General features: G+C 40.5%; 2 protein-coding genes across 6 annotated transcripts in view; one reads left to right on the plus strand and one right to left on the minus strand.

Moving 5' to 3' along the window:
• The first annotated feature begins 6,882 nt into the window (after window positions 1–6,882).
• On the plus strand, window positions 6,883–15,788 carry ccnl1a (cyclin L1a). Of its 5 annotated transcripts, XM_058080449.1 has the most exons (11): window positions 6,883–6,901; window positions 7,672–8,013; window positions 8,204–8,278; window positions 8,533–8,642; window positions 10,121–10,241; window positions 10,328–10,392; window positions 12,229–12,328; window positions 13,185–13,289; window positions 13,853–14,106; window positions 14,181–14,273; window positions 14,356–15,788. In XM_058080449.1, exons 1-11 carry the CDS (start codon window positions 6,899–6,901, stop codon window positions 14,810–14,812), a joined length of 1,725 nt encoding a protein of 574 aa, XP_057936432.1. In that variant the 5' UTR covers window positions 6,883–6,898; the 3' UTR covers window positions 14,813–15,788. The 5 variants fall into 5 exon arrangements, with proteins under 5 accessions (XP_057936432.1, XP_057936431.1, XP_057936434.1 ...); XM_058080448.1 differs by lacking the exon at window positions 6,883–6,901 and having other exon boundaries at window positions 7,645–8,013; XM_058080450.1 differs by lacking the exons at window positions 6,883–6,901; window positions 7,672–8,013 and adding an exon at window positions 9,032–9,198 and having other exon boundaries at window positions 8,238–8,278.
• A 500-nt stretch (window positions 15,789–16,288) lies between these two features.
• The window catches only part of veph1 (ventricular zone expressed PH domain-containing 1), a 58,296-nt gene continuing 47,267 nt past the window's right edge, over window positions 16,289–27,317 (minus strand). The window contains exons 13-15 of the mRNA XM_058080026.1: window positions 21,046–21,182; window positions 18,291–18,344; window positions 16,289–18,227 (exon numbers count right to left, since the gene is read on the minus strand). Of these exons, the coding sequence (XP_057936009.1) occupies window positions 18,045–18,227; window positions 18,291–18,344; window positions 21,046–21,182 (374 nt within the window). The 3' untranslated portion in view covers window positions 16,289–18,044. The remainder of the gene's footprint in view (window positions 18,228–18,290; window positions 18,345–21,045; window positions 21,183–27,317) is intronic.

Below are 27,317 nucleotides of genomic sequence, written 5' to 3' on the forward strand. Positions count from 1 at the left end.
GAACAGGAAAAGATAAATTTCAATCTTGCTAATAATTTATAATTAAGCTTGGCACATGTTTTATATAGATATGTATTTTCTTTTTTAATAAAACTGGACTTGTGAATGGCGTATAGAAGGGTTTAGATTCTGTTCCACAGATGGCGCTAATGCACACGAAAGCTGCTTGCCAACCACCAATAAACAAAAGAAGAAAAACGCACCCTGACAACTTTCCGATTGAGCGGGTACAAGATACCTCAATCGGATTGGGGAAAGGAATATTCCACCCCTGTGAATCCGATTATATATTCATTCGGATTGGCACTTTTCTTTCGGAATGAGGTGTAAACAAAGGTTACATTCTTTCCGTTTGAGCAAATAACCCGAATGGAATTGGAATATTTGGGTCCATGTAAACGTGGCTACTAAAGTCACAACCCATGCAAAGTCAAAGATTAGTACTTACTGTATGTCTGTGCATATGTAATCCAGAGCATGTACTATGATGTAAGCATCTATCTACACATACAGTATGAGCTGATTAGGTTGTTTGAATGGATTTTTACCATGTGTTTGTACGTTGCCACCGGAATGTGTTTTACAGTGTACAAGATTAAAAACAGTCTGCGTGTGACTTCTATCTAATAGCCCTGTAATCCTGCTCTCACTGGGAGCCCCTAATGATGGTCGCCTCTCCATACGGCTATAGACTGGCATGCACAAGATCACACATTACACGTGGCTGGTTAAACATTATGTGCAGGAAGGAGCCTCACACCTCACCTTTTGCAATAACTACATACAATGGTTTTAAAGTGTGGCGCATGGATTGTGTGACACATATGCAGAACATTACAGGCCTATTAAATGAGTACAAAGAGAGAACGCACACACACTATATATATTGTATAGTGTTACACTTCAATCATTGGGATACCGCTCAACCCACGGCAAGGAACAGATGTTGCATATGTAGAGATACACACTTTTGACTGTCTTACTGCATGATGTGTGATCACTTTAGCGCAGGGGTCTCAAACTAGTGTCCTGCGGGCCACATTTGGCCCGCGGGCCGCGTGTTTGTATATTTGTGAGTGGTGTCTCCACTGTATTCATTAGGTAGGTAGATTTCTGAACACAGACTGCTGAAATTACCTAAAGCAGGGGTCTCAAACACGCGGCCCGCGGGCCAAATGTGGCCCGCAGGACACTAGTTTGAGGCCCCCGCCTTGATATGAAAGTTTAATGTTAGTGCGGCCCGCACAAGTTTGATATGGATGCTGTATGGTATCATGTACCCAGAAAAAATTATTACGTTTGATTAATGTTCATGTTAAAGGTTAAATAACTGTTAATAGCTATCCTCCCTATCCGTGTGGAAGTGGTAAGTTTTTGGCTATTTAAGTTAGGAAAATAACTTGAAGGCTACCGTTTAGGTCGCTAGCTCTCTAGTTTGCGAGTTAGCATGTGTCTCAAGACCCTGCAGTTACGCAAATGTTGTAAATAAAAAGAGTATAAATGTGTCTATAGTCATGTTTTGTCATGTCTACAGGGCTCTAATAATGCTTTGTTAATTTCAATCAGAAAAAAAATAATTTGTCTACCCAGCAACTATATGTGGTTTCTTAATTTTTAATTATTTGCCGTTTTATTATTATTATAGTTATTTATTACTGATTGATTTTCTTTATTCTTGATCTTATTTTGTATAGAAAAATAAAAATATAGATATTTGAGAACAGTGGAATGTTTTATCAGAGCTTTTCTTGTAGAAAATCGGAACCAAAGCAAAGTTCATTCATTTTTCTGTTTTTAATAAATGCGTTTTTTTTGTTTTTTTTTGGAAAACCTAATGCGGCCCAGTCTCGCCCAGACCCTAGCTCCAGTGGCCCCCAGGTAAATTGAGTTTGAGACCCCTGCTTTAGCGTGTTTGTACAAGCTAGTACCTAAACGCTGAAAAAAAAAAACAGTAATTTAGTGCAAGTGGCGTTGAACAATACACAGTCAAGCACTAAAGTATGTGATCTGGAGTTGCCATGGAGATGACAAAGTAGACCCTCTTCTCCTTATTGCAAGACAGTCTTGTTATTTTGGGGGGTAAAATTAGTACAGTGCATGTGACTGGTTGTAAAGAGCGTTCGAATGTCACATGTTTGTAATTAAACAAGCCAGTGAGCAGTGATTATGGTCATGTGCCATATTGGTTGGGAACACATACAGTGTTGTGTAGAAAACATTTTTATTTCTGTCACGCTGTCACATGATGACCTTTAGTTTGTAATCACACTTGATTTAGTGCGAAAAGCACTGTAGCGTAAAACTTGATGTAAACAAAAAACGGTGTTTATTTGAAGTTGATGTCTTGGTGACAACACACTGTGATTATGAGGGGTGTTGTGTTGTATACCATAGCTATCCACTAGTCTAAAGAAAACCATTGGAAACCGTGTTATAAGATGTTGGACAGCCATCCAGTGGACCATTGCATGTCTTGGATTGAGCTATATACAAAAGAAAATAATAATAATTAGTAATATATAAGCAGAAGCTTCAGTTTTATGCACTCACTGCGCAGAAAGGGGTGCACTGTAAAACATAAATGCTTCTTAATTCTCATTAAATTACTACTTATTACACTCAAGCCTCATTTGTACTCGGTCCCTTACCTGTTAGTGTGTCAGAACATGTGATCAAAAACATTTTGTGATAAATAAAACAAGTAGTCCTAACTGCAACATAATGTATAATTATGGATACCGATAATTATCTGACAGGCTTAGTTATGTCATATGATAATTTGACAATTATGTAATCTAACGACTTCTAGGACACCCAATAGCTACTTTTCATACTGACGAGTTGGCAACAATGGTAGCAAAGCTCAGCAGGAGCTTCTTCGGCTACAGATCCCCAAATCTCACCGAGGAAAAGCATCTCTTCGATAGTCCAGCCCGAGTGGAGGGGACGCAGGGGGAAGTGTGGGTTATGGTGTCGTCAAGCGCAACATGCGTTTAGCAACATCTGGTCACATTTACAGCTATTCACCATGCAGTTGATTTATTTTAAGAATATATTTACTCCTTTCATGCACACATTAACACTTAAGGGGGCGGGGGGTGAAGTAGCATGATCCCTCACCACCTGTGAACACAAACAAAAGACACACACACACACACACCTTCCCTCGAGCTTTGTGTGTTATTGACATCATTCACACTGAATAAAGCCTTTCGTTGCTTCCCTCCCCCCCTCTTTCTTCCTCTTTCACTGCATTTGGGATGAATTGAGAGAAATGCATGTACATGTGTGTGTGTAGTTCCAAAACACATTTCCCTCCTCACAGGCACACACACATTGAAGGCTTTGGTTTTCACCCCCTGCCATCCCACTCCTCCACTCCAGCTGGGAGACAATGCACGGACATGTTGTCTCCACAGAAAGGAGGGATGATAATGATTTTGTCCACTCACTGTTTCCTCTCTTTGCCAGAACACAAACATGTGCTGTCATGTCGATCCAAGTGGTCCACATAGATTACAAGCTGGGTTTTGAGTTTTTTTTGTCCATTGAGAAAGGTTCAATATAAAGGCCACACAAGGACTAACTGAATATAGCATTCAGTATGTAGTATAAACAATAAGCCATAATGATAGTGAATATATCAACACTAATTGATATGAGAAGTCAGTACCAGCAATCGTAAAATGTAACAATACGACAATGAATACTAGGTCTAGTTACTTGAAATATCAACTGCTCAGAGATAATTTCCTGGAAGATAATAATAATAATACATTTTATTTGTATAGCGCTTTTCAAAATACTCAAAGACACTTTACAGAAGAGTGAAGTTGAATAAAGCAAGTAAACAGAATAGAAGACACACCAAAATACAACATTCATTGGTTAATACACAGTTAAAACACGAGTAAAAGCGGGGCGGGGCACAGCAGTCAGATATAAAAAAGTTAGACATTAAAAACAGATTTAAAGAGGTGGGTTTTGAGTTGTTTTTTGAAGGTGGGAAGGTCAGGGCAAGCACGGAGTGAATGGGGCAAAGAGTTCCAGAGGGTGGGGGCAGCGATGGAGAAGGCGTGCCAGGAGGTTTGAGTCTGAGGAGCGAAGGGGATGCAGGGGATTGTGTGGATGGAGGAGGTCTGTGTGTTTTTAAGTGAATGCTGTTTGGGAATGATTCATTCATTCATTCATTCATTTTCTACCGCTTTTCCTCACAAGGGTCGCGGGGGGTGCTGGAGCCTATCCCAGCTGTCTTCGGGCGAGAGGCGGGGTACACCCTGGACTGGTCGCCAGCCAATCACAGGGCACATATAGACAAACAACCATTCACACTCACATTCATACCTATGGACAATTTGGAGTCGCCAATTAACCTAGCATGTTTTTGGAATGTGGGAGGAAACCGGAGTACCCGGAGAAAACCCATGCATGCACGGGGAGAACATGCAAACTCCACACAGAGATGGCCGAGGGTGGAATTGAACCCTGGTCTCCTAGCTGTGAGGTCTGCGCGCTAACCACTAGACCGCCGTGCCGCCTGTTTGGGAATGATGTCCAACATAAAATTGTTAAGTTATTATAGAGGTCATGGGTTAATTTGCTACAAAGTTCAAATGTTTCTCTTTTTTTTTCCATCTTTGAGTGACTGTTGCTCTTTGACAAAGAACCGTAGTAATTCTCAATCATTAGGATGATCAGGTTAGCAGAGGTCAAAGGGCAAATCTGCTCATGTAGTCAAAGTATTTAAACAAGGTTTTATGTTTTTTTTCCTTTTTGTGTATGGTCTTATTGTGCATCTCCTATCCGACCCCCTATAAACTCATCTTATGTTGTACACGACGTATGAATTCCTGTTGGCATCAAATACTATGTTTGGATCTCTTTTTAGCAGTCATTGTTATACCTGCTTAAGTTAAATGGCCACTTTGTAATACAATCATACCCTGTGTCTGATCTGCTTGAGATAATTACCAAAGCAGGGCAGGCTTGCACACATATCCCCGGAGAATTTATGTAAGTTGCTTGTAAACACACGCACATAACAGGGAGTGGTGTTCATGCGCAAGTGTGTATAACTAAGCCTTTGTTCGTCACTGGGTGTCCCTGAACGCGTTCCTCCTGCGTCGTTACGGTCACGCCGGAATCCTGTCATCCCGTAAGCCCGCCCACGCCCTATAATTAGAGTCACCAGGGCAACTGGAGAAAGAATGCTCAGTATTCTGGTTGTCGTGGTATCTGCGTGAGTCTCTGGAGTGGGAGGTGCCGGTCGTAGGTGTTGGTTAATGATGGGGACAATGAGGCTTCAGTCTGACACTTTTATGCTGTCACACAGATTAAAGTGTGTATGTGAATGTATCATTTCAGCTGTTAGAAACACTCACTCCTTCGAGTTCACTGAACACAATCATGTCATAAATCAACATCACAAGCTACAAGTTGACGTCACTAATTTGTGTGCAAGAAAAGTGCTTGAACTTGTTTTACAAATAACCAAACTTCACGGAAAATACAATAAATACAGATAAAAAGAGGCAGCTAAGAATAAATTTCCCATTCCATGTTGCTTTTATTTGTTTGCACAGAAAAGAGAGATGTGTGTTCATGTCTCACGTAAGGATTGTGTATGATGTGCAAAATCCCCCCCCCCCCCCCCCCAAAGTGCAGTGTTCCTTTGCTGTATGTATATCTTTTGTATTGACATGCCTTTTGGCTGATCTCCCTTGAAAACCTCAGGAGAGTCATAGCAGCTTGAAAAAGAATAAAGAAAAGTCACAAATTATCTTCCGCGAAGTCAACAGCAAAATGATTTGATAAAACTTTTTTAAAATTCTCCAGAAATTCTGTTTTGGGGGAATAGAGAAGGCCCAATTTGTAACTCAGACCGCCACATTTTGAAAATGCCTACTGGAACCATGAGCCAATCACAGGACGCATAACCATTCATACTCACATTCACACATGTATGGACAATTAACAGTAGGTCTCCAATTAACTTAACATTAATGTTTTTTTTAATGTGTGAGTACGTTGGGGGTACCTGTGCATGTACAGGGAGAACATGCAAACACCACACTAATGTCCAAACGCAGGTTCGAATCCTCAATCTCCTGACTGTGGGGTCATCATGCCAACTAAGGGCAGTGCTATTGATTTTTTCTGCTGAGTCTATAGCGCCATCTGCTGTCTGTTTGGAGCTACTGCAACGCCTCAAATTAAAGGGTAATTGTGTAAGACCTGTTCTCCACATAAACATTCTGACTGTAGACAATCCTAGAATAGCCGCAATAGTAATAGTAAGAGTCTGGCAAACGTGCATTATTATTATTATTATTATTATTATTATTATTATTATTATTATTATTATTATTATTATTATTATTATTATTATTATTATTATTATTATTATTATTATTATTATTATTATTATTATTATTATTATTATTATTATTATTATTATTATTATTATTATCATCATATTAAATAATGTTGTGTACTGCTTCATTCTGATGATTGTATGTTGATATCGCTTCATACAATACCAACTCTTCATGCTCCAAAATGATTCTCAAAACAAAATGTCGATACTTTTGATACTTCAGTCATTTCTGATGGTATATAATATCATATATTAGTATCATTAAATGTGCTGGAGCCTATCCCATCTGTCCTCGGGCCTCAGGCGGGGTACACCCTGGACTGGGCGCCAGCCAATCACAGCAATTTACAAAATAATAAAAATAATTATTATTATACTATGAAAATTACTACTCTGGTCTTTTGAACTCTATTTTGGTGCACAGTGTGTCGAGTACATGTTTGCAATCCAATGTTTGTGGATTCTGCTCACCATCATGGCGGCTAAACAACAGTACGGAAGTGGAGGCAGGATTGACAGGCCATGGTATTTAGAGTCCTTGCTTTCTACTGTGTTCCTGTTGATGATTAGTCAAATGATTGTATGATTGAAGCATCAAAGTGTCGATAGTAGATTTGAGAATCGATTTTAGAGCCGAAAAAGATTATATCTGAGGTATCGATGATCAATATTTCAGTATCGATTTACTCATTAATACTGTATCGGTCTATTGAAACGGTGGCTGATGGTAAAAGGAGCCATGTGTGAATTATGAATAAAGATTCCATTCTGGGTAAGTCAACATTTATTGACTTACTTTGATCTTCTCTTCTCTTTATGCTATGATTTGAGATTTGAGACACATCAGGTGTCGTTGCACCGTTTCGGTATCCTCGATACCAATGTGAATTGTACTCAGTATCGGACTAGCAACAAAGCACGTGCATGTTGCATCATGACTGTAATGCATCGGCGAATGGATATGTTCCGAAGGTAAAAGTGAATAGTCTGGAACTTCCCGTAACCTACGTCACTTGGCAGTTGGCATTTCCTTCTGTCACCTACATCTTATATTATAAAAATATCCATTATTGATATTCTCACATCTACTTACATACGTGCCTAAAATGTCACTATGTTTGAGGACATAAACTTTCATCAATCAACTTGTCCCTATTGCGTTAGTAATTGTATGTACATGTGTATAATAGAATATCCTTCCTTCTCAAAACGGAATTTTAACGTTTAGAAAACTGTGTGACTTATTTATCAGTAAATAATTGTTAATTTACTTTTCCTCTCGGATGTGCACAAAGTCTGTGCGTCGTCCTCTTTGTGACGTCACACACATTGTCAGCGACCCTGCAATCGCAGCGGTACGGTCGAGGCGGAGAACCGTCGTCATCGTTCGAATGAAAATGGCCGCAGGACCTCTTTCTGTTTCCTCAAACGCGTCCACAAACAATGATGGCATCCTTATTGGTGACAAAGTTTACTCCGAAGTGTACCTTACGATCGACAATTCGCTCATTCCGGAGGAAAGGCTCTCTCCGACGCCGTCAATGCTCGACGGCCTCGACCTACACACAGAGACCGACCTTCGCATCCTGGGATGTGAGCTGATTCAGTCGGCGGGGATTCTTCTCCGTTTACCACAGGTTCGTTGTTTTTGTATGTATTACACAAAATTGTTGTAAAATGTATTTGTTAAAAGTAATACGCCACGGCCAGTTGTTAGCCGCTTGCTAGCTACATAGCTTAATGTGTCGATGGCGTGGTAGAGTCAAAATGGCGACCGTCCATTGTGCTCTTTTGAATAACTTAATTTACGTTTTTTGTTCTGAACAGGTAGCCATGGCAACCGGGCAAGTGCTTTTTCATCGTTTCTTTTACTCCAAGTCCTTCGTAAAGCATAATTTTGAGGTGAGTTTGGTTGAAACCACAAAGTACTTAGGCCGCTCTGGCGGTATCATGCTAGCGTAACGTTTGTGTAACGTTGTCGGTAGCCATATTGGAGCCACTCATGTAAACGCGGCGAATCATCCAAAATTCTTTGTTTTAAGCAGTTCCCGTAAAGTTTATGTGATTCCACATATGCATGCAATTAACTACAGTGTTATAGTGTGTTGATTGACTTCCATACACTCATATATCCAACCGTCTGCTGCTTTATTTAGATTGTCGCTATGGCTTGTGTTAACTTGGCCTCCAAGATCGAAGAAGCACCCAGGCGAATACGAGATGTCATCAACGTCTTCCATCACTTGAAGCAGATACGAGTCAAAAAGTAAGTATCGGCAATTTGGATAACTCTTCTGTCAAAATATTTCAACCCCCTGTTTGACTGTATACATTTTCCTTAGGAACTGTTCTTTGTTTTTTGGCTGTGAAAGTGCTCTTCTGTTTATCCATGTACTCTCAACCATTTGAAAGCTTTTCAGTTTCTTCCGCACTAGTAGTTTCAGAGGCTTATGTCAACATGTAACATTTTAGTTTTGACTACCCACCTAAATGTATGTGTTTCCAATCTCACATGTTGAGTACGCCTTTAGGTATGGCACCACTGCTTTGGTAGTGTGTGAACCTTTAGTTTGAGTAATAGTAGTTTGTTCATGGCAGGACTATTAGACATTGATATTAACTTGGATTCTTTTTTCCCTTGCAACCAACTAACAGCGACCAGCTACATTTACCAAACCCTGGGTGATGTGGAATGGTACGTAAGATGAAGCAGTCGGCATGACAACCATGATGCGAGGGGGCCTATCTCCTCGCCCAGGCCCCTTCCTGTGGGAGAAGCCAGTGGTCTGCGCCCCCTCGGGCACTGGGATCGGGGATGACAGGTTGGCCGAAGGTCCTTGGCCCCCTGGGCCCCTTGAAGACTCCTGTGGTTCAGTCTTAAGCTTTGGGTATCTGTCTGCCAGTCTGCGGACCATTTGGGTAATGTAGTTTTATTTTGACTACTGCTTACCATGCATTTGATTATGCTTTGTAGAGCAAAAGTCTATTTCCCAGCTGTTGTCTAAAGCTATAAAACTATCACTTTGTTCGTTGCATATATATACATGTAGACATTTTACTTGGAAAATGGTAACAATATTAAGTATATTAAAAGTACATGTATTTATCAACTGTTGGGGTGTCCTTAAGGATACAGTCTTCTGATAATCCGCAGCAAATTATATTTAGTAAAGGCCAGTGTTTAAAAATGTAATTGTAATTCAAGGTAGCGTCAGTGGAATTTAAGTATATATTTTTAAACTTCATTTCCATTGTGCTTCATATCGAGACACATTGCAATTTGAAAGCGAAAAGAGGCTTACATATGTCTCATAATGTATTCTGTTAAAATTCGTCTTTGAAAATGTTAAACCCAGGCAATGGTGGGAGTTAATTCTACTTTAACATATTTTTTCATCATTGTTTCCTCATTGAGATCAATGTCATTTCATTAAACATGTTTCAAGTTAAATCTGGTGATACCTTAGGATCATAGATTTTATTGTGTTGTATGCAACGACCATTGTTGATATTTCAATGCTGTGACATGCTGTGATTTAGGTTGATGGCTACAGACCCAAAAAGCTTAAAGAAACCACAGGAGTCTGCAAACCCCAGCAGACTGTCAGGCATGCAGTTAAGACTGCTGTGAGTTGGTTGGAATGGGTAAAAAGAATAGAGTACAAGCAAAAACAGAAGGGTACTTTTATTTTGGGAGGGTTTAGCAGAGAACCTGTATTTTATTTTAATTCCCTCTTAAACTAGGACTCCAAGTTCATTGATTCTTGATCAGAACTACATTAACACCAAAAATCAAGTCATCAAAGCTGAGCGGCGTGTTCTAAAGGAGTTGGGCTTCTGTGTGCATGTCAAGCATCCCCACAAGGTGAGATTATATCACTTAGATGCCATGCCAACATAATGCAGTGAGATGCTAAATCTTTAACATGCTGTGATTCTATATCTTTCTAGATTATTGTCATGTACCTGCAAGTCCTGGAGTGTGAAAAGAACCAGACACTGGTCCAGACAGCCTGGTAGGTTTCTTGTTTTCCCATTAAGCCCTCATCCCCAGCTGCCACTGCGCTCGTGTCAGCGAGACGTACCGCCAGACAGACCTGGGCCAAAGATGAAGTTCAACTTGTTTAAAAGGGAGCTTGATTACTTGCTGGGATTTCAATACAGTTTATGTGGGGAAAACTGTATTTTAATTACACTCTATCTTGAAGCACATCTAAAATGCTGTGTGCAAACATTTTGCCCAGGTCTGAATTCCCTACTCCCATTTGACCCAATTCACTTTTTCAGTTGCTGACTGTTGTTAATTATTGTTGTGACTTCTCACGTGTATGTACTTATTTGGCCTTGTGTTAAAGTTGTTTGTAGTGTCAGGGAGCGTGATTTAACTTTGTCCTTTCTCTCTACTCTTTGATTAAAGGGTAGTCCATGCTGGTAAGTCACATAAAGAACCTCTGAACTCTGCCTCCTCCAACTACATGACCTCAGGAAGCCTCCCCTTTGGCCGGCTGCCCCTCTCCACACAGCCAGTCCCAATGCTGAGATTCGTGAAGGGGCGGTCGGGCCTTTCCCAACAGCCTACACCATCTTATTTTCTGTCGGGTCTCCTCAAGGATTTGTATTTTTTTAGGACTTTTGTGCCAAGGCTTTTAGAATATTTATTATAATTTTGTTATAGTTTATTCTCATCTAGCATTGAAGTATTTTTTGCCAGAATTGATAAACTATTTACCAGGTAACCTGCCATGTTTTTTTAGTTAATACTATAGTGTGTCTTTTTCCCAACTGACGTGGTGTCCAGACATGTGTGTCTTGCAGGCTGATCCAGTTCTCAGGTTTTGCCCCCCAGGACCTGTCTCGCCTTGCAGAAGTCAGAATTCAACAGCGTTGTTGTCTTGTTGGCATAGCATTTTAATGCAGACCCACTACTTTCCTTAGTGGTTGTTTAGATAATGGCAGGTTAGACTGGAAGTAAGTTGTGAGCATAGAGCATTGTTTTTAGTAGAATGAAACCACATATTTTGCCTGGCCAAACAGTCTTTTTACTTGTGGGGGAGGGGCGGGCAATCAGGTGGGATCAGTTGCAATTACCAAACTGCTCCTAGTCTACCATGCCCCTTTATTTTCTTTTTCAACACAATGGCCTCTGTCAGACTGTCATTGATGCCCATTTAGTTGCCTGATGTACCCAATTTGGATTCTCAGATTTGGTTTATCCTTTGAAAGATGTGTGTGCTTAAGCACAATGGTCTCCCCAAACTTTACCAGCAATCCTTAGACTGCCCGTCTTGTGGAAAAGTGTGTATGCCATGCAGAGAAACAAGCTAAGGTGATTGGTCTGTGGCTTTGCAGGGATCCATTTCACCATGCCCACCACTGACCTTTCAAAAATTAACATTTGTGCATGTCACCATAAATGCTTTTGCTTTGTTTCTTCAGATCAATTTTAATGATCTGAAAGAGGCAAATCCGGTGTAGATACATTTCTGACATCTACATGTGTGCATGTTCCCCAAGGCATGTGTCATCACCTCGTTTGCTCATAGCAGGGTGAAGTGCTAGTCTGGCAGGCCCTAAGAAGGTAGTTCTGTGTCTTCATGCTCTGCATGAAATGTGACAAACGGTACTCCCATGGATGCCCTGATGCCCTGAGAGAAATGGACAAAGTTAAATGCTGCATGTACTCAAAAGCCCAACTAATGGGTAAACATTTGTGCTTCAAAAAGTAAACTTCAAAGAAGGCTTGATTAATCTGTTATATTCTGGTAGATCAAAGTGAATAACAATGTTTTGGGGTGAACTCAGATTTTGTGTAGAAAAGATGCTATGTTTTTGTTTGCTCTTTGTCTTGACAGGAACTACATGAATGACAGCTTGAGGACAAATGTTTTTGTGAGGTTCCAAGCGGAGACCATTGCCTGTGCCTGCATATACCTTGCTGCTCGAGCTCTGCAGGTGGGGGGATTTTTTATGTGCTTATTTTTGTACATATTATGGGTTACCCGCACATGTGAGATCAGCATTCTGAGCTATGTAAATTTTTGCTGAACCATATTTTTAAATTTAATTTTTTTTTGTCACGAATAGTTGGTAATTATACACAGAAGTTGCACAATTTTAGCATTTCAGATGTTTTTTTTTTTTTCGTCAAGTGTCGATTTCATACTTTGTTCAGCGTTCCTTGAATGCACCATGGTTGTGTGCTTTGAGACACAAGTTTATTTGACTATGGCAGCATCAGCTTTTAAGTCATTCCAGCCTCTAAACATGTGAACACAAGCTAATACATAATCGTGAATACTGGAATTTTAGAATTTTAATGCCATATACTGAAAATCAGGTTCTTAGTATCCACATTTTTATTTTGCCTTTCAGCACAATTTTTCTTTTCCATTTTTGCTTGGTTGTTGGTTTAATTGTAATTCTACAGTGTTCTGTTGGTCATTAAACAAGCGGCAAATGGGCCTCTATGTCACAAGACACTCATCTTGCATTATGATTCATTAGTGTAGCGTATCTATACAAGGACCACTTTATTAAATGTTTACGTCTTTAGGCACATATAGGGCATAAACCTGGATTATATGCGAGTAGACAATTGCAATTAGAGAAGGACACGGTTCTGGAGCTGACGCTAATCAAATTGTTACAACAGCCACTTAAAAGAAAAAAGTTGATCCCAAATTGTATGATAATGTTGACATCAGACTTGCAGGAGTTTAGTGGTTTCTTGTTTTTCTGGTTGATTCAGAAGGTAACCACCAAGAAAAACAGATCCACTGTACTTAACGTTCTCTCTCCCTCCCCCCAGATACCCCTACCATCCAGACCGCACTGGTACTTGCTGTTTGGAGCAACCGATGATGAGATTAAAGACATCTGTATCACAACCCTGAAACTATATACAAGGAAGAAGGTAAGCAGTTACAGTCCAGGATATACTGTAAAAGACACATCAATGGAGGGTCGAAGAACTGCAGGTTTTCTCTTCAGCAGGTGATGCAATTGATGAGCTCCTTCCTTCAAATTTGAAGGTTGTTGGATCATTAAAATCACCTTCTTTTATTAGTGGCTAGAAAGAAAACCTGCAGTGTCTCGGCATGGGTTTGACACCCCTGCTGCTGTAAACCTTTTAGCTATGCTCAAATCATCAGTCAATAACAAAAGAACAACCTATGTGCCTGATTTAAGAGGATATTTTAACATGTCAGCAACTCAAATATACTCTAAACAGCAGTATTTTCAGGGAAACATTTTTAGAAGACATAAGCATGTGATTTTGTGGCAGGAATACCGTGTCAATTTCATCAGGCTTGGCAGCTCCCTGTCTAACTTCCTTATATATTTATGGTAGAGCTTGTGCAAAACAATTGACTTCAATGTGAGTTTGTGCCAAAATCGCCCAGCCCTGTATCGAAGTGAAACACGCCCGCCATTTCTACTTGACATGGTGATCTGACAATGTTGCATCCTCCACAGCCAAACTACGAGCAGCTGGAGAAGGAAGTGGAGCGGAGGAAGGTGTTCATAGCGGAAGCTAAACTGAAGGCCAAAGGACTCAATCCTGACGGCACCCCAGCTTTGTCCACTCTGGGGGGCTTCTCACCTGCTTCCAAACCCTCGTCTCCAAATGTGGTGAAAGTAGAAGAGAAGTCCCCCAACAGCCAGACGGCCAAAGCGGTTAAGAAGGAGCCAGATAGTCGCACTCAGATTACCAAGAGTCCACACAACGGGTAAGAAAAGCTGCCTGAGAGGAATTACATTCACTTTAAACTTCTTAATATATATTTTTTACCCTCTTCAATAGGTTGCGAAAAGAGGTAAAGATTGGGAGGAATAGTAGAAGCGGAAGTCGTTCCCGCTCAAGAACGCGTTCGCGCTCCAGATCTCCCCGCAGACAGTAAGTACGACATTAGTCACACAACCAACAAACAGGCTTCATGGCTAACCTCCTCTTGCTCCCGTTTGTCTTCCTTCTACAGTTACAACAGCAGGCGCAGTCGCTCAGGGACTTATAGCTCTCGCTCACGCTCTCGATCTCACAGTCGGAGTCCTTCCCCTCGGAGACATCCTCCTTCACCGCTCCTCCCTCACTTAAAGTCCAAGGCAAGCCATCATGGCAACAGTGACACTAAGACAAGTGGACGCCACGGCAACAGTGGCAGCAGTCACAAGAGGAAGCGCTCGCGCTCACGTTCCCGCAGTCCGGTCAAAGTTGACCGGGAGCGGGACAGAGAGAGGGAGAGGGACAGAGAGCGTAGCGCCTTTGACCTGTCCTCGAAGAAACACAAACATGAGCGAGGCGGCGGCCATCGAGGCGACAGGAGAGACAGGGAGAGATCCCGCTCCTATGAAAGAGAAAGGGACAGGGAGCGTAGTCACAAGAGCAAGCATCACAGCAGCGGCGGACATTCAGGACACAGTCGACATCGGCGCTGAAGCGTACCGATATTTTCTTTCCATGTTGACGGAATGATGATGTTCACCCAAAGTACCAGTCATTGTGTGGGACTTCGGAACAAGAACTAGGAAAAATGTAAATAACGCCAAGCCTCACTTCCTCACTGAACGTACGCCAACATGACCTGCCTTTTTGTTGGGTGTCTACATTTCTCAAACATCTTTACTGCGAACATTTTCTTTTTCTTCATAGGAAGGTTCATTTTGGTACAAACAAGTAATCAAGACGTTTATAGCTCATGTTGATGATTTGTCACCTGAACGCAACATGGGTTTGCTTCTTGAAATAGCCTGTCTGCTTGATGTCACACCTGCAGCTAACATTTAGCACAGGTGATGTTCATGGAGATTGTCTGAGGAACCCAGGCCGTGGCCAACATAACCAGCAGCCCACCGCTCATGTCGTTAATGTCACATGACTAACGTACTGTGATGTGGGCACAGAGCAGCCCCCCCACCCCCAAAAACCCACACTCACCACCGCCACCATCCCTCTGGCCTGCCCTGTCTGGTGGATTTCACGTGAAGTTGCATTTAGACAGCAAAACATCTATTTACAGTGTAAAGTTGGATTGATATTCACTGACTATGTTGAATGCTTTAATTTTTTAAAGCCGAGTTTAAGTGTTCAGTGGATTAGGTTGAACTTGTGTAAAAATAAAACCGTTCAGGAAAGACGAGTATGTTTGCACACGGAGTGATTGGCAGGCAGGTTGTATTTTTGTGTTTTCTTGTCAACATATGTAAGTAGCTTAAGTGCTTTTTGTTTTCGTTTTCTTTCTTTTTTCAATTTTCCAAAGAGCTGTTTTGATATCAAGCAGGTATTTTTCTGTTTTCATCAGGGGATGCAGACTCCATTAGAAAATGTTTTAGGGCAGTTAACTGGTTACACTGGTTTTTAGTCTGCACTTATTCATGTCCAATTTTTATTCAATAAATGAGTTATAGCACCAAATTGTTTGGGTTTTTATTCCAACTGCTGTCAGGAAGAGAATAAAAGCAAACACCAGCTCTTAAAAAAAAAAAAAAATCATGTCTGAGATCAAAGCCAAACACACTGACTGTTTGTAGCCGGAACAGATGAGCATTAGCATAAATACAACCTCCCCAACAATATTAAGGAAGCTATCTTATTCAATATTATGAAAAAAAGTTACCACTTAGGATATTGTTTCTACATCTGATCTTTTTAGTGCACCCCTTACTAGTAACTGGAATTACTCTGCCCCCGTATAGTATGTTAAAATCACACCATGTTAAATTGCTTAAATGGTCTGTTAAAGGATGTGAACAGACTAACGCTGTAACTGCATTTCCGTCCATGAACAGCAGAGGGTGCTGTTACACAAATGGTACCAAAAGAGTTCAATTGAAAACTCAGTACTTCAAGCAAAATTCAAATGACCAAGTGCCAAGTTTTACACAAGATTTATTGATCGAAAAACGTGTGTTAAACATGCAGCACAGACACATATACACACAATGGCGGATCATCTGCAATAACATTCATATGGAATAGTCATTAACAATAGTGTAAAATCAAAAACATGGCAATGCATGTAAAAAATAAATAGTTCTCTCTTATACAAAGTAAGAAAAAACGATTCAGTTTACGTTTATCTACTTAGTTAATGTACAATGCTGTCAGGTATTCAGTTATAACCAGTGGTACCAAATGAGCTAATGTTTGAAAAAACTCTTTATTATTACTACTACTAATATTTATTATTACTTTTCATTTGTATTGGTAAGAGCTGAATAAGAGTCAAGAAGCTGCTTTGTGACATCCATAAAAACACACAACACCTCTGAAATGTCAGCCTCATGCACTTGAAAATGTGAAAATCCACAGAGATCATGACACAATCAGTTGTCTTGAATCGACATGGAGAAACGTCTCATTGACTTTAGTGTTTTCTTAGAAATAAGTGCAAACGGTATCAACTCCACTGTGATTACAGTCGAGACAGTGATTGCAAAAGAAAAGAAACCTGACCACTTCACTGACCCTCATGGGTATTTCCAAAATAGACTATGAGGTCTTGGTGGACGTAACATGAGATGACCACTGTGAAACAAATACAAAGAATAACAAAAGTCAATTAAAAGAAATATGTGCGTACATTCATTATGAAGGGATATTTTGACATTTGGGGAAATGTGATAAGTTGCTTTGCGTTCAAGGATCTGACACTCAAACATTCTTGTCTGATGGCTACATATACAATCCACATTTATGCATAATTTGTCCTCATTTTCTATAATTTTTTATAATTTTTTTGCATGCTTGTCACACTTCAATGTTTCAGATCATCAAGCTAATTTAAATAATAGTCAATGACAACACAACCGAACAAAAAATGCAGTTTTACTACTAAAGGAGGGAAAAAAACAAACCTACATGGCTTTGTGTGAAAAAGTAGTTGGGCCACACTTAGCAGCAACAACTGCAATCAAGTGTTTGTAATAACTTGCAATGAGTCTCTTACAGAGCTGTAGAGGAATTTTGTCCCACTCATATTTGCAGAATTGTTGTCATTCAGTCACATGAAGCACACCAGCTGTCTGTCTTCAGGCGAGAGGCGGGGTACACCCTGGACTGGTCGCCAGCCAATCACAGGGCACATATAGACAAACAACCATTCACACTCATTCATACCTATGGACAATTTGGAGTCGCCAATTAACCTAGCATGTTTTTGGAATGTGGGAAGAAACCGGAGTACCCGGAAAAAAACCCACGCATGCATGGGGAGAACATTCAAACTCCACACTGAGGGTGGAATTGAACTCAGGTTTAGGAGCGACACTAATTTTGCGATGCCCGAGGGTGGCCGGACATTGTCCTTCAGGATTATTTTGTTAGAATTCAGCAGAATTCATGATTCCATGGTCCTCCAGGTCCTGAAAGAGCAAAACAGTCGCAGACCATCACACTACCACCACCGTATTTTACTGTTGGTATGATGTTCTTTTTCTGAAATGCGCTGTTACTTACACACCTTACAAAAAGTTTGAGAGAATTTCCCAAAGGTTTTCAGGTTGGGGGGGGGGGGGGTGTCATCAAGTTGATTTTTCTGGGGGACAAAATTGAGATCGGCTATAATGTTCTTGGTCTTGCAATGCTGCCTTGCAGGCCATTTTATTGTGTCGTCATGAATCCTTATGTGACACATTGAACGCAGCATCCAGTAAAGGTGAGATGTGGCCTTCACAGGTACGTTGTAGCCTCTCTGTTCTCCCTCTCCCTGGCTTGAGCCACGGCCACGTTGATACACTGCAGCCACTCCTCGGCATGCTTCTCATCCTGGGCTTTCAGGACGTATGTTTTATTATCGGTGAAGATCTCGAACGCTCGAGGTAGGCCTCGATCCCGCCGCTTTTTGGTCACCACCTGACGGAGAAAGAGTTGTCAGGAGCCAGAAAAAAAAGACACGACGTGATGCTGAGGCTTTACCTTGACACTTTGCACTTTGCTCAGTTCGATGGGAATGTCGTCCAACTCATCCTTCTGCATTGGGAAAAATAACAATAACAGCTTAATCCAATTCCGGTATGTTCAACCACACAGCAAATCACTTAGACAGCTACTGAAATTATGTTGTGTAAATCCCAAGTGGGGGTATTTTCAGTGTCGACACTGAGAGTTTTTAACAGTAACATTCAATAGTGACTTAAAACCTACCCTTGTTGGACCCTCAAAAAATTGTCCGAGTTGTCACGCCCTGTGTGGGTTCTCATGTGACATGTTTGTTTGAGTTACCTTCTTGGGTTTTGGTTTCCGTTCTGGACACTCTTATTTTGTATTTGACTTCCTGTTTTGCCGTGTCTGCCTTGGTTGTCCTTACGACCCACACCTGTACCTAATTTGTCCTGTGTATTTAGTTCAGGTGTGGGATTCTCCCCATGTAGGATCATTATTGTTTGTACGTCTGCTTCCTGAGTTGCTTTAGCCTGCTGCTGCAATTATTATTATTATTACTAAATTACGTTTTAACTGCATTTGGTCCTGTTCTCTGCATCCTGGGGTCGAACCTTAAAGCTCTCAAGACTGACTGTGAGCACATATTCATATTCATATTCATACACATGCATGAAGTAGGTGTAAATAACTGTATAAAGCACTATTATTTAATTTTATGTGTCTGAGAGTTGCGATGAACAAAGAGCGGCTGCCGGAGATTGATGGATGGATGGATGAATAACATTTTATGGAATTCCATTCCCCTCATTTGGGAATGCATCTTTCTCAACACATCAACACAAGCTGTCATGAGGATGTCCTGGGAACAAAAGATGAATAACCTTTGCCAATTGTGGTTGCTGGAAAACACAAGATTCATTACAATCCTGGAGAGAAGCAAAAAGATGGATGTTTTGGGATTAAAAAAAAAAAAAACCATGAAAGATTAATACTGGATATTTTTAGGGATCACTCTATGGGATTGAAACCCAACACTTGAGTTCCCGCTCCACTAGTGGAAGCTTTATCATTATATCGTATTTTTTGGACTATAAGTCGCTCCGCAGTATAAGTCACACAAGGCCAAAAATGCATAATTAGGTAGAAAAAAACATACATAAGTCGCATTTTTTGCAGGTAATTTATTTTACAAACTTCTGTATTTTCTGGACTATAAGTCACTCCGGAGTATAAGTCGCACAAGGCCAAAAATGCATAATTAGGTAGAAAAAAAACATACATAAGTCGCACTGGAGTATAAGTCGCATTTTTTGCAGGTAATTCATTTTACAAACTACTTAACCAAAACAGACATTACGTCATCTTGGAAGGCAAGTTCTAACAATAAAAGAATAGAGAACAGGCTGAATAGGTGTAAGATATGCTAACACAATGGTTATTCAGCTACACAAAAAATAAACATGAACAGAAAAGGTGTCCAGTGTTTATGTAACATAAAATTTTTTTTTCATTTATAAGTCGCTCTGGAGTATAAGTCGCAGGAACAACCTATGAAAACCTATGAAAAAAAAAATGCGATTTATAGTCCGGAAAATACGGTATTTAATATGTAGTGGTTTTCCTTGTTGTTGGTAGGTACCCTTTGACAATCACAAACTACGCCTCCCGACTGAATACACACTGTGTGTACACGCCGACAATCCACAGGGTCATTTTGGGCAAGGAGGCCCTTTCTTGATCAAATGGTGCTTTATGGTAGCGAGGTATAAAGCACCAAGTCAGCTCAAGGCAGGAGAGAAAAAAAATCTAATCTACATCATGTAGTAGAACAATGGTGTCATGGTACAGCTGCTGCCTTTTAAAGCAGAAAGTCTGTGTTCAATCTCTGCCCTCCCTGCATGTCCGATGCCGATCAGGTCGTTTTTGCATATGCTCAGATACTTGAATCTGAATCCGGAGTACCCGGAGAAAACCTATGCATGCACAGGGAGAACATGCAAACTCCACGTAGAGATGGCCGAAGGTGGAATTGAACTCGGGTCTCCAAGTTGTGAGGCTAGGAGCATCACTCTAATTTTGAGATGCCAGAGGGTGGCCAGACATTGTCCTTCAGGATATTTTGGTGGACAGCAGAATTCATGATTCCATAGTGCTCCAGGTCCTGAAAGAACAAAAGAGCCCCACAGACCATCACACTACCACCACCGTATTTTACTGTTGGTATGATGTTCTTATTCTGAAATACGCTGTTACTTTTATACACACCTTCCAAAAAGTTTCCCAAAGGTTTTCAGGGTGAGGGGGTCATGAAGTAGATTTTTTGGGGGGGGCAAAATTGAAACAGGCTATAATGTTCTTTGTTGTTTTGAACTTGGAATGCTGCCATGTGGTAACCACTTGTCCGCGTACAGCCCATTTTCTAACTACAAAATTATGGAAATTCACTTGGTCCAGTCCACTTGGTCCAATTCCATGGAATTGAACAAACAATGAATGTTAAAAGACAAAATGCATTGCTAGAATAAAATGACCACTTTGTCGGCTTATGCCAGTTAAGAGTGGATGAGAGTGACTCATGTTGTTGCTGCATAACACTTTAGGTCTCAGGAGTTCCCCCGGATGTGGCGGTGTCCCAAGATGTGTTACGGTACAGATAGTGAGATTTCCACTGTTTCATACAATGTCGTCATGAAGAACACACCGAAGAACAGTGTAGTAGTTTTTGCCGTGCAGCTCCAATATACATTAGACTGTATTGCTTGTGAGTGTATATATTGTATGCGTGTACCGATTTGCCTCGCCGAAATAGAAGCTGGTTTCCTGCCAAAGTGAAGTAGCGAGTCTTCCACCGCTTGATGAACCTCCATCGGACCTGCTTCTCCTTAAGCTTGCCTTCAATGAGAGGCTGACCCTCCTGGTTCACACCTGAGAAGTCACAAACAAACAAACCTTGGATGATTGTACAATTTTAGACTTTAAAATATGTCTTTACAGTTGCATAAAAACTTGGAACTGAAAATGCATTTCGCCAAAAACCTAAAAAAATGTGTTAAAAAAGAAGGAACATATAGAACCAACAGAGGCTGGTCAATCATGTGACCAATCAGACTTCCTGTCAACCTCCGCTAAGAAAAGAGACAGCGTTTATTTGAGTGGACATGCTGCAACAAAGTAGGGGTCTGCATCATCGTGTAAAAAAAAATATTCCAAGTTCTTGCACACAGAAATAAACATGTCTGCCGCATAAATCTTTCTGGGGTGTGTCCGCTCTTTGCTTTGAAGGACACACCTGGAAAAATCATCCCCTGATTTGTTGTGAGCCTCCGGCGAGGACTGCGGTTCACAACCTTTTGTAAGAGACACACTGACATGCACAGAAAAAAACCTACACAGTTCATCTGGAGTCACATACGTGAGAATGTATGATATGAATATGCAACATGTGCATCCATAATGTGCTTTTGTTGCATTCAAATGTATGAAAACCATATAGAATAAACTACATACAAGGGAACCAAAATGTCATGTACACATGACAACAAAGAGCAAGAGAATAACTATGATTTGTTTTCTGTGTCATGTGAGGCATTTGGTTGGCTGTTGCTAGGCATAATTCACAATTATATACTGTATTTGCCTGCCAAACAGGAGAATAAGGAGATGAGCTATTCTGCAACTAGTATGGAATTGTGTAGACTGAACAAAAAGGTAGAAAACCAGAAAAATTGTGTGGCCACTCGACAAGAGTAATCAGCTGTCAAGTGTTTAGTCTGAGGTCATCTCTCAAGTTGACAAGACTTCATCACCATCAGTCAAACGCCGCGGGCGATAAAATTCATTACTTTAGTGAATTTATCATTGGAAAAACATGTAGCTTGACAAAAACGTGATCATGTGATCAAAAAAACCCTGTAATTTTATGCTGCTTATCCCCACTAGGGTCTCGGGTGTGCTGGAGCCGATCCCAGCTGATTTTTGGGCAAGAGGCGGGGTACACCCTGGACTGGTTGTTAGCCAATCACAGGGCACATATAGACAAACAACCATTCACACTCACATTCATACCTATGGACAATTTGGAGTCGCCAATTAACCTAGCATGTTTTTGGAATGTGGGAGGAAACCAGAGTACCCGGAGAAAACCCACGCATGCACGGGGAGAACATGCAAACTGCACACAGAGATTGAACTCGGATCTCCTAGCGGTGAGGTCTGCGCACTAACCACTCGTTCACCGTACAGCCGAGATACCAACATTCATTCATTCATTTTCTACTGCTTTTCCTCACGAGAGTCGCAGGGGGTGCTGGAACCTATCCCAGATGTCTTTGGGCAAGAGGCGGGGTACACCCTGGACTGGTGGCCAGCCAATCACAGGGCACATATAGACAAACAACCATTCACACTCACATTCATACCTATGGACAATTTAGAGTCGACAATTAACCTAGCATGTTTTTGGAATGTGGGAGGAAACCGGAGTACCCAGCGAAAACCCACGCATGCACGGGGAGAACATGCAAACTCCACACAGAGATTGAACTCGGGTCTCCTAGCGGTGAGGTCTGCGCGCTAACCACTTGTTCACTGTACAGCCGAGATACCAACATTCATTCACTCATTTTCTAGCGCTTTTCCTCACGAGGGTAGCGGGGGGTGCTGCAGCCTATGCCAGCTGTCTTTGGGCAAGAGGTGGGGTACACCCTGGGCTGGTTGCCAGCCAATCACATGGCACATATAGACAAACAACCATTCACACTCACATTCATACCTATGGACAATTTGGAGTCACAAATTAACCTAGCATGTTTTTGGAATCTGGGAGGAAACCGAAGTACCCGGAAAAAAACCCACGCATGCACGGTGAGAACATGCAAACTCCACACAGAGATGCCCGAGGGTGGAATCAAACTCCGGTCTCCTAGCTGTGAGGCTAGGAGCGTCACTGTAATTTTGAGATGCCCGAGGGTGGCCGGACATTGTCCTTCAGGATATTTTGGTAGACAGCAGAATTCATGATTCCATGGTCCTCCAGGTCCTGAAAGAGGAAAACAGCCCTAGACCATCACACTACCACCACCGTATTTTACTGTTGGTATGATGTTCTTTTTCTGAAATGCGCTGTTACTTATCAGACCACAGAGAATTTCCCTGTTGTTTTCCATGTTTTTGGAATGTGGGAGGAAACCGGCGTACCTCACGCACACACGGGGAGAACATGCAAACTCCATACAGAACAAATTGACAATGGTTTAATGGATAGGTAATGGGTATTATTGTTATTATTATTGGTTCATAAGAGGTGAAAGAGAGCTCGACCACTGTTACTGCTAGTTACTGCTCACTTCAAAGACATTCCAGTTGTTAAACACGACAGTTTTATCATAAAACATCATGGAGTCACAGTGAACACTGGCTCCACTTCTTCAACCTCCATTATGGAAAACCCTCCTCCACCTTTTCCTGACTTCATGCAATCATTAAAGCTGCTATGTCGCTCATGCGTGATGGTGAGTCACACAGGTTGATTCCATATATTGTTGCCATTGTGAAACCCTGTCACAACATCAGTGCCTAAGTGAACAGAAATGTGATGTGATCATGGAGGAAATCACATACTAACCTGCTTGATTTTGGAAAATCCAAGAGATTACCCTGGAAGCTGCGAAGTAGTGCTCTTATGGGAACCAGACCAAGTTCAAAATCAGCAGGAATAATAGTTGGGTTTTTGGCTTATATCACATAACATTATGTGATCTATGTAATGTTGTGTGATGAAATATCTCCACTTTCCATCTGCGTGCTATTGAAGGCACTTTTTTTTTTAAATCCCCACAAAACTATAAAAGGTTTTAACACAATATTTATCCATATATCTCAGAAGGACGCCAGGAGAGTTGATCAAACCACATATCTCCCACCACAAGCCTCACCTCCCACACAATGTCAACAAAAGAAACACTGTCTAATCATTTTCTCAACTGCAAAAGCTTCAACACTATGCACTATGCTTCCAGCTGATGATTGACAATAAAGGTCCATTTTTACTAAACCAAGTCGTACTGTTGTGTAGAAGCCAAAATCAGTACTTTGATTATATTATGAGCTTCATGGAAACATATAAGACTATCATTCATAACACGTCGAAATAGTGGAACTGAGAACTGCTTTTCAATGAATGTTACTACAAAGTGTGCAGTAGAGTGTAGAGCAGGGGTCTCAAACACGCGGCCCGCAGGACACTAATTTGAGGCCCCCGCCTTTAATGTTAGTGCGGCCTACGCAAGTTTGATATGGATGCTGTATGGTATCATATACCCAGAAAAAATTATTACGTTTGATTAATGTTCATGTTAAAGGTTAAATAACTGTTAATAGTTATCCTCCCTATCCGTGTGGAAGTGGTAAGTTTTTGGCTTTTTAAGTTTATAGGAAATAACTTGGAGGCTACCGTTTAGGTCGCTAGCTCTCTAGTTTGCGAGTTAGCATGTGTCTCAAGACCCTGCAGTTGCGCAATATGTTGTAAATAAAAAGAGTATAAATGTGACTATAGTCGTGTTTTGTCATGTCTACAGGGCTCTAATAATGCTTTGTTCATTTTAATCTGAAAAAAATAATTTGTCTACCCACCAACTATATGTGGTTTCTTAATTTTTAATTATTTGCTGTTTTATTATTATTCCATTTATTTATTACTGATTGATTTTCTTTATTCTTGATCTTATTTTGTGTAGAAAAATAAAAATGAAGATATTTGAGAACAGTGGAATGTTTTATCAGAAAATCGGAACCAAACCAAAGTTTATTCATTTTTAATAAATGCTTTTTTTTTTTTGGAAAACCTGATGCGGCCCAGACCCTAGCTCCAGTGGCCCCCAGGTAAATTGAGTTTGAGACCCCTGGTGTAGAGTGATGTTTTGAACATTCATAATGTGTATTGTTTGTCTGATATTAATATATATGCATACACTGTATATATGCATCGATGGCAAATCAAATATTTGTTGCATCAAGTAATTTGTCGTGAACTTCAGGTGTCATCTTCGCTTTTTTATACTGTAAATTTAAAAAAATGAACACTGGACAGACAGCTTCAGTAATGCTATAGTTGGATTCGGACACACTGGATGTGTCTGAATCCATTTGGGATTCTTGAGTAATCCACATTTGACAAGAAATCCCTTTCATCTGCTATAATAACTTCAACACTACATATACTTGGACCGTGTTCACTAACACTGAATGATAATATTTCCACGTTTCCACATTTCCAGAATGACATAGTTGATTGAGAGTTTATTTTATGGACATGCTGATTTCATGTTATTGTTTCAACAGTCCAATATTTTCTGGCATGAAAAGGTGCCGCAAATGAATTCTAAACATAAAAAAGTCAAATAGTGTAATATATTTCTGCATTTGGTTCAATAAAGCGGTCATTGTTTCCTGACAGTTATTGTTGAGCAATTTACAATAATTTCCACAAAATGGTGGAAACTTTCAGATGTGTCCAAGTCTGTCAATGTTCGCTAATAAATAAGTGGTGGGCTTTACGGCATCAAGACTGTGTATGAGTCTTTAACCCTTAGATGCACGAGTGACTGGACCCTACACTCTTCCATAAGTGGGTCAAAAATGACCCATACTAAAATCAATGCGTTTTTATGCCAATTTTGCCATTTTGGTTCGGAATAATCACTTGTATGATATTTAGTATTATATTTAGGAGTTGATAAGTTGATAAAAATCAAAGGTTCCTATTGGATTCCATAGAAAATGCATGCAGGTCATTTTTGACCCACTTACCTGGAATATGAAATGATAAAAAAAAATTAATTACAAAGATATTTCAAGAAAACAACCTGACCGGGTCATTTTTGACCCACTCATGGAAGGTTGGGGTAGTAACACAAAAACAAAAATTTCTTAAAATGTATAAAAGGTAAGTTAAAAATGTGAATGGCATGATATCAAAAACATGTTTTTTGAGGAATACCTAGAATATGAAATGATAAAAAAAAATTAATTACAAAGATATTTCAAGAAAACAACCTGACCGGGTCATTTTTGACCCACTTATGCATCTAAGAGTTAAGGAAATATGATTTTAGTTTCATGATGTGTGAAGGAATTTCAACTGTTCTGACAAGTGATGAGAGGATATGCAGGCCGGTGAGTTTGTGTCATCACTCTGTGGTTTAACTGACAAGAAAATGTCCAGCCTAAGGGAGCGAAAGGTCATGGAAGGGTGACAAACGGTGGGCTGACTGACTTTCCAAATGAGTATGAAAAAGCCATCGTACATCAAAATGCTGCTGTGTCGTGAATATTAACATAAAGTATAATTCTAAAAAAGACACAGACATCATCATATTTTTGCTTGCATGCCAAAATTACATGGAGTACTTCCAGAGAATAAAAGACCAAATTTGAGTGGGGTGCATTTGATATGAATAGACTATGTATATTAAAAACATTTATGCGTTTCCCAGAGTTTGCTTGTGTCGCATCTGTTATCACTTTGCATACAAAAGCCTGCCTTCAAGTAAAACAGTCAGTTAAGGACACGGGATACTTTTGGGAACCGTGGTTCACACACATGCATACACAATAAATTACATTTTCTCTAAGCCCCTCTAGTACGTGCGTGTTGATTTTGTAATGATTCCGCGGCCACAATATCGAGTACGATATACCTGCACCTTGTAATGTGATCCAATAAAATCAAACTGGTTTAAATAGGTTTATATGTATGTATTGAGATCTGTGTGACTTATGCATGAAAAAGGGTACATATTGTTACATAATACTCTTACGCAGTTACGTACACGTGTCTGCCGTGTACATTCTCCAGGCGTCTGTACGTTTAACTGCGTCCTCACCTGCGGAGTTACTATATCTCCTGGCTGTCAGCTGCTGGTTTTTTATTTGCCCTTTTAAACATCAGTCACAAAGTCTGTCGGGACGGCGCTTAAAAGCTACTTATTATGAACTCTTCGCTTTCTTTCTCATTTTTGTTTTTTCACCTCCTGCACCTCCTCCTCCGACGACGAATTACTG

The sequence above is a fragment of the Doryrhamphus excisus genome, chromosome 8 (assembly GCF_030265055.1).
Source record: "Doryrhamphus excisus isolate RoL2022-K1 chromosome 8, RoL_Dexc_1.0, whole genome shotgun sequence".
Classification (NCBI taxonomy): Eukaryota; Metazoa; Chordata; class Actinopteri; order Syngnathiformes; family Syngnathidae; genus Doryrhamphus; species Doryrhamphus excisus.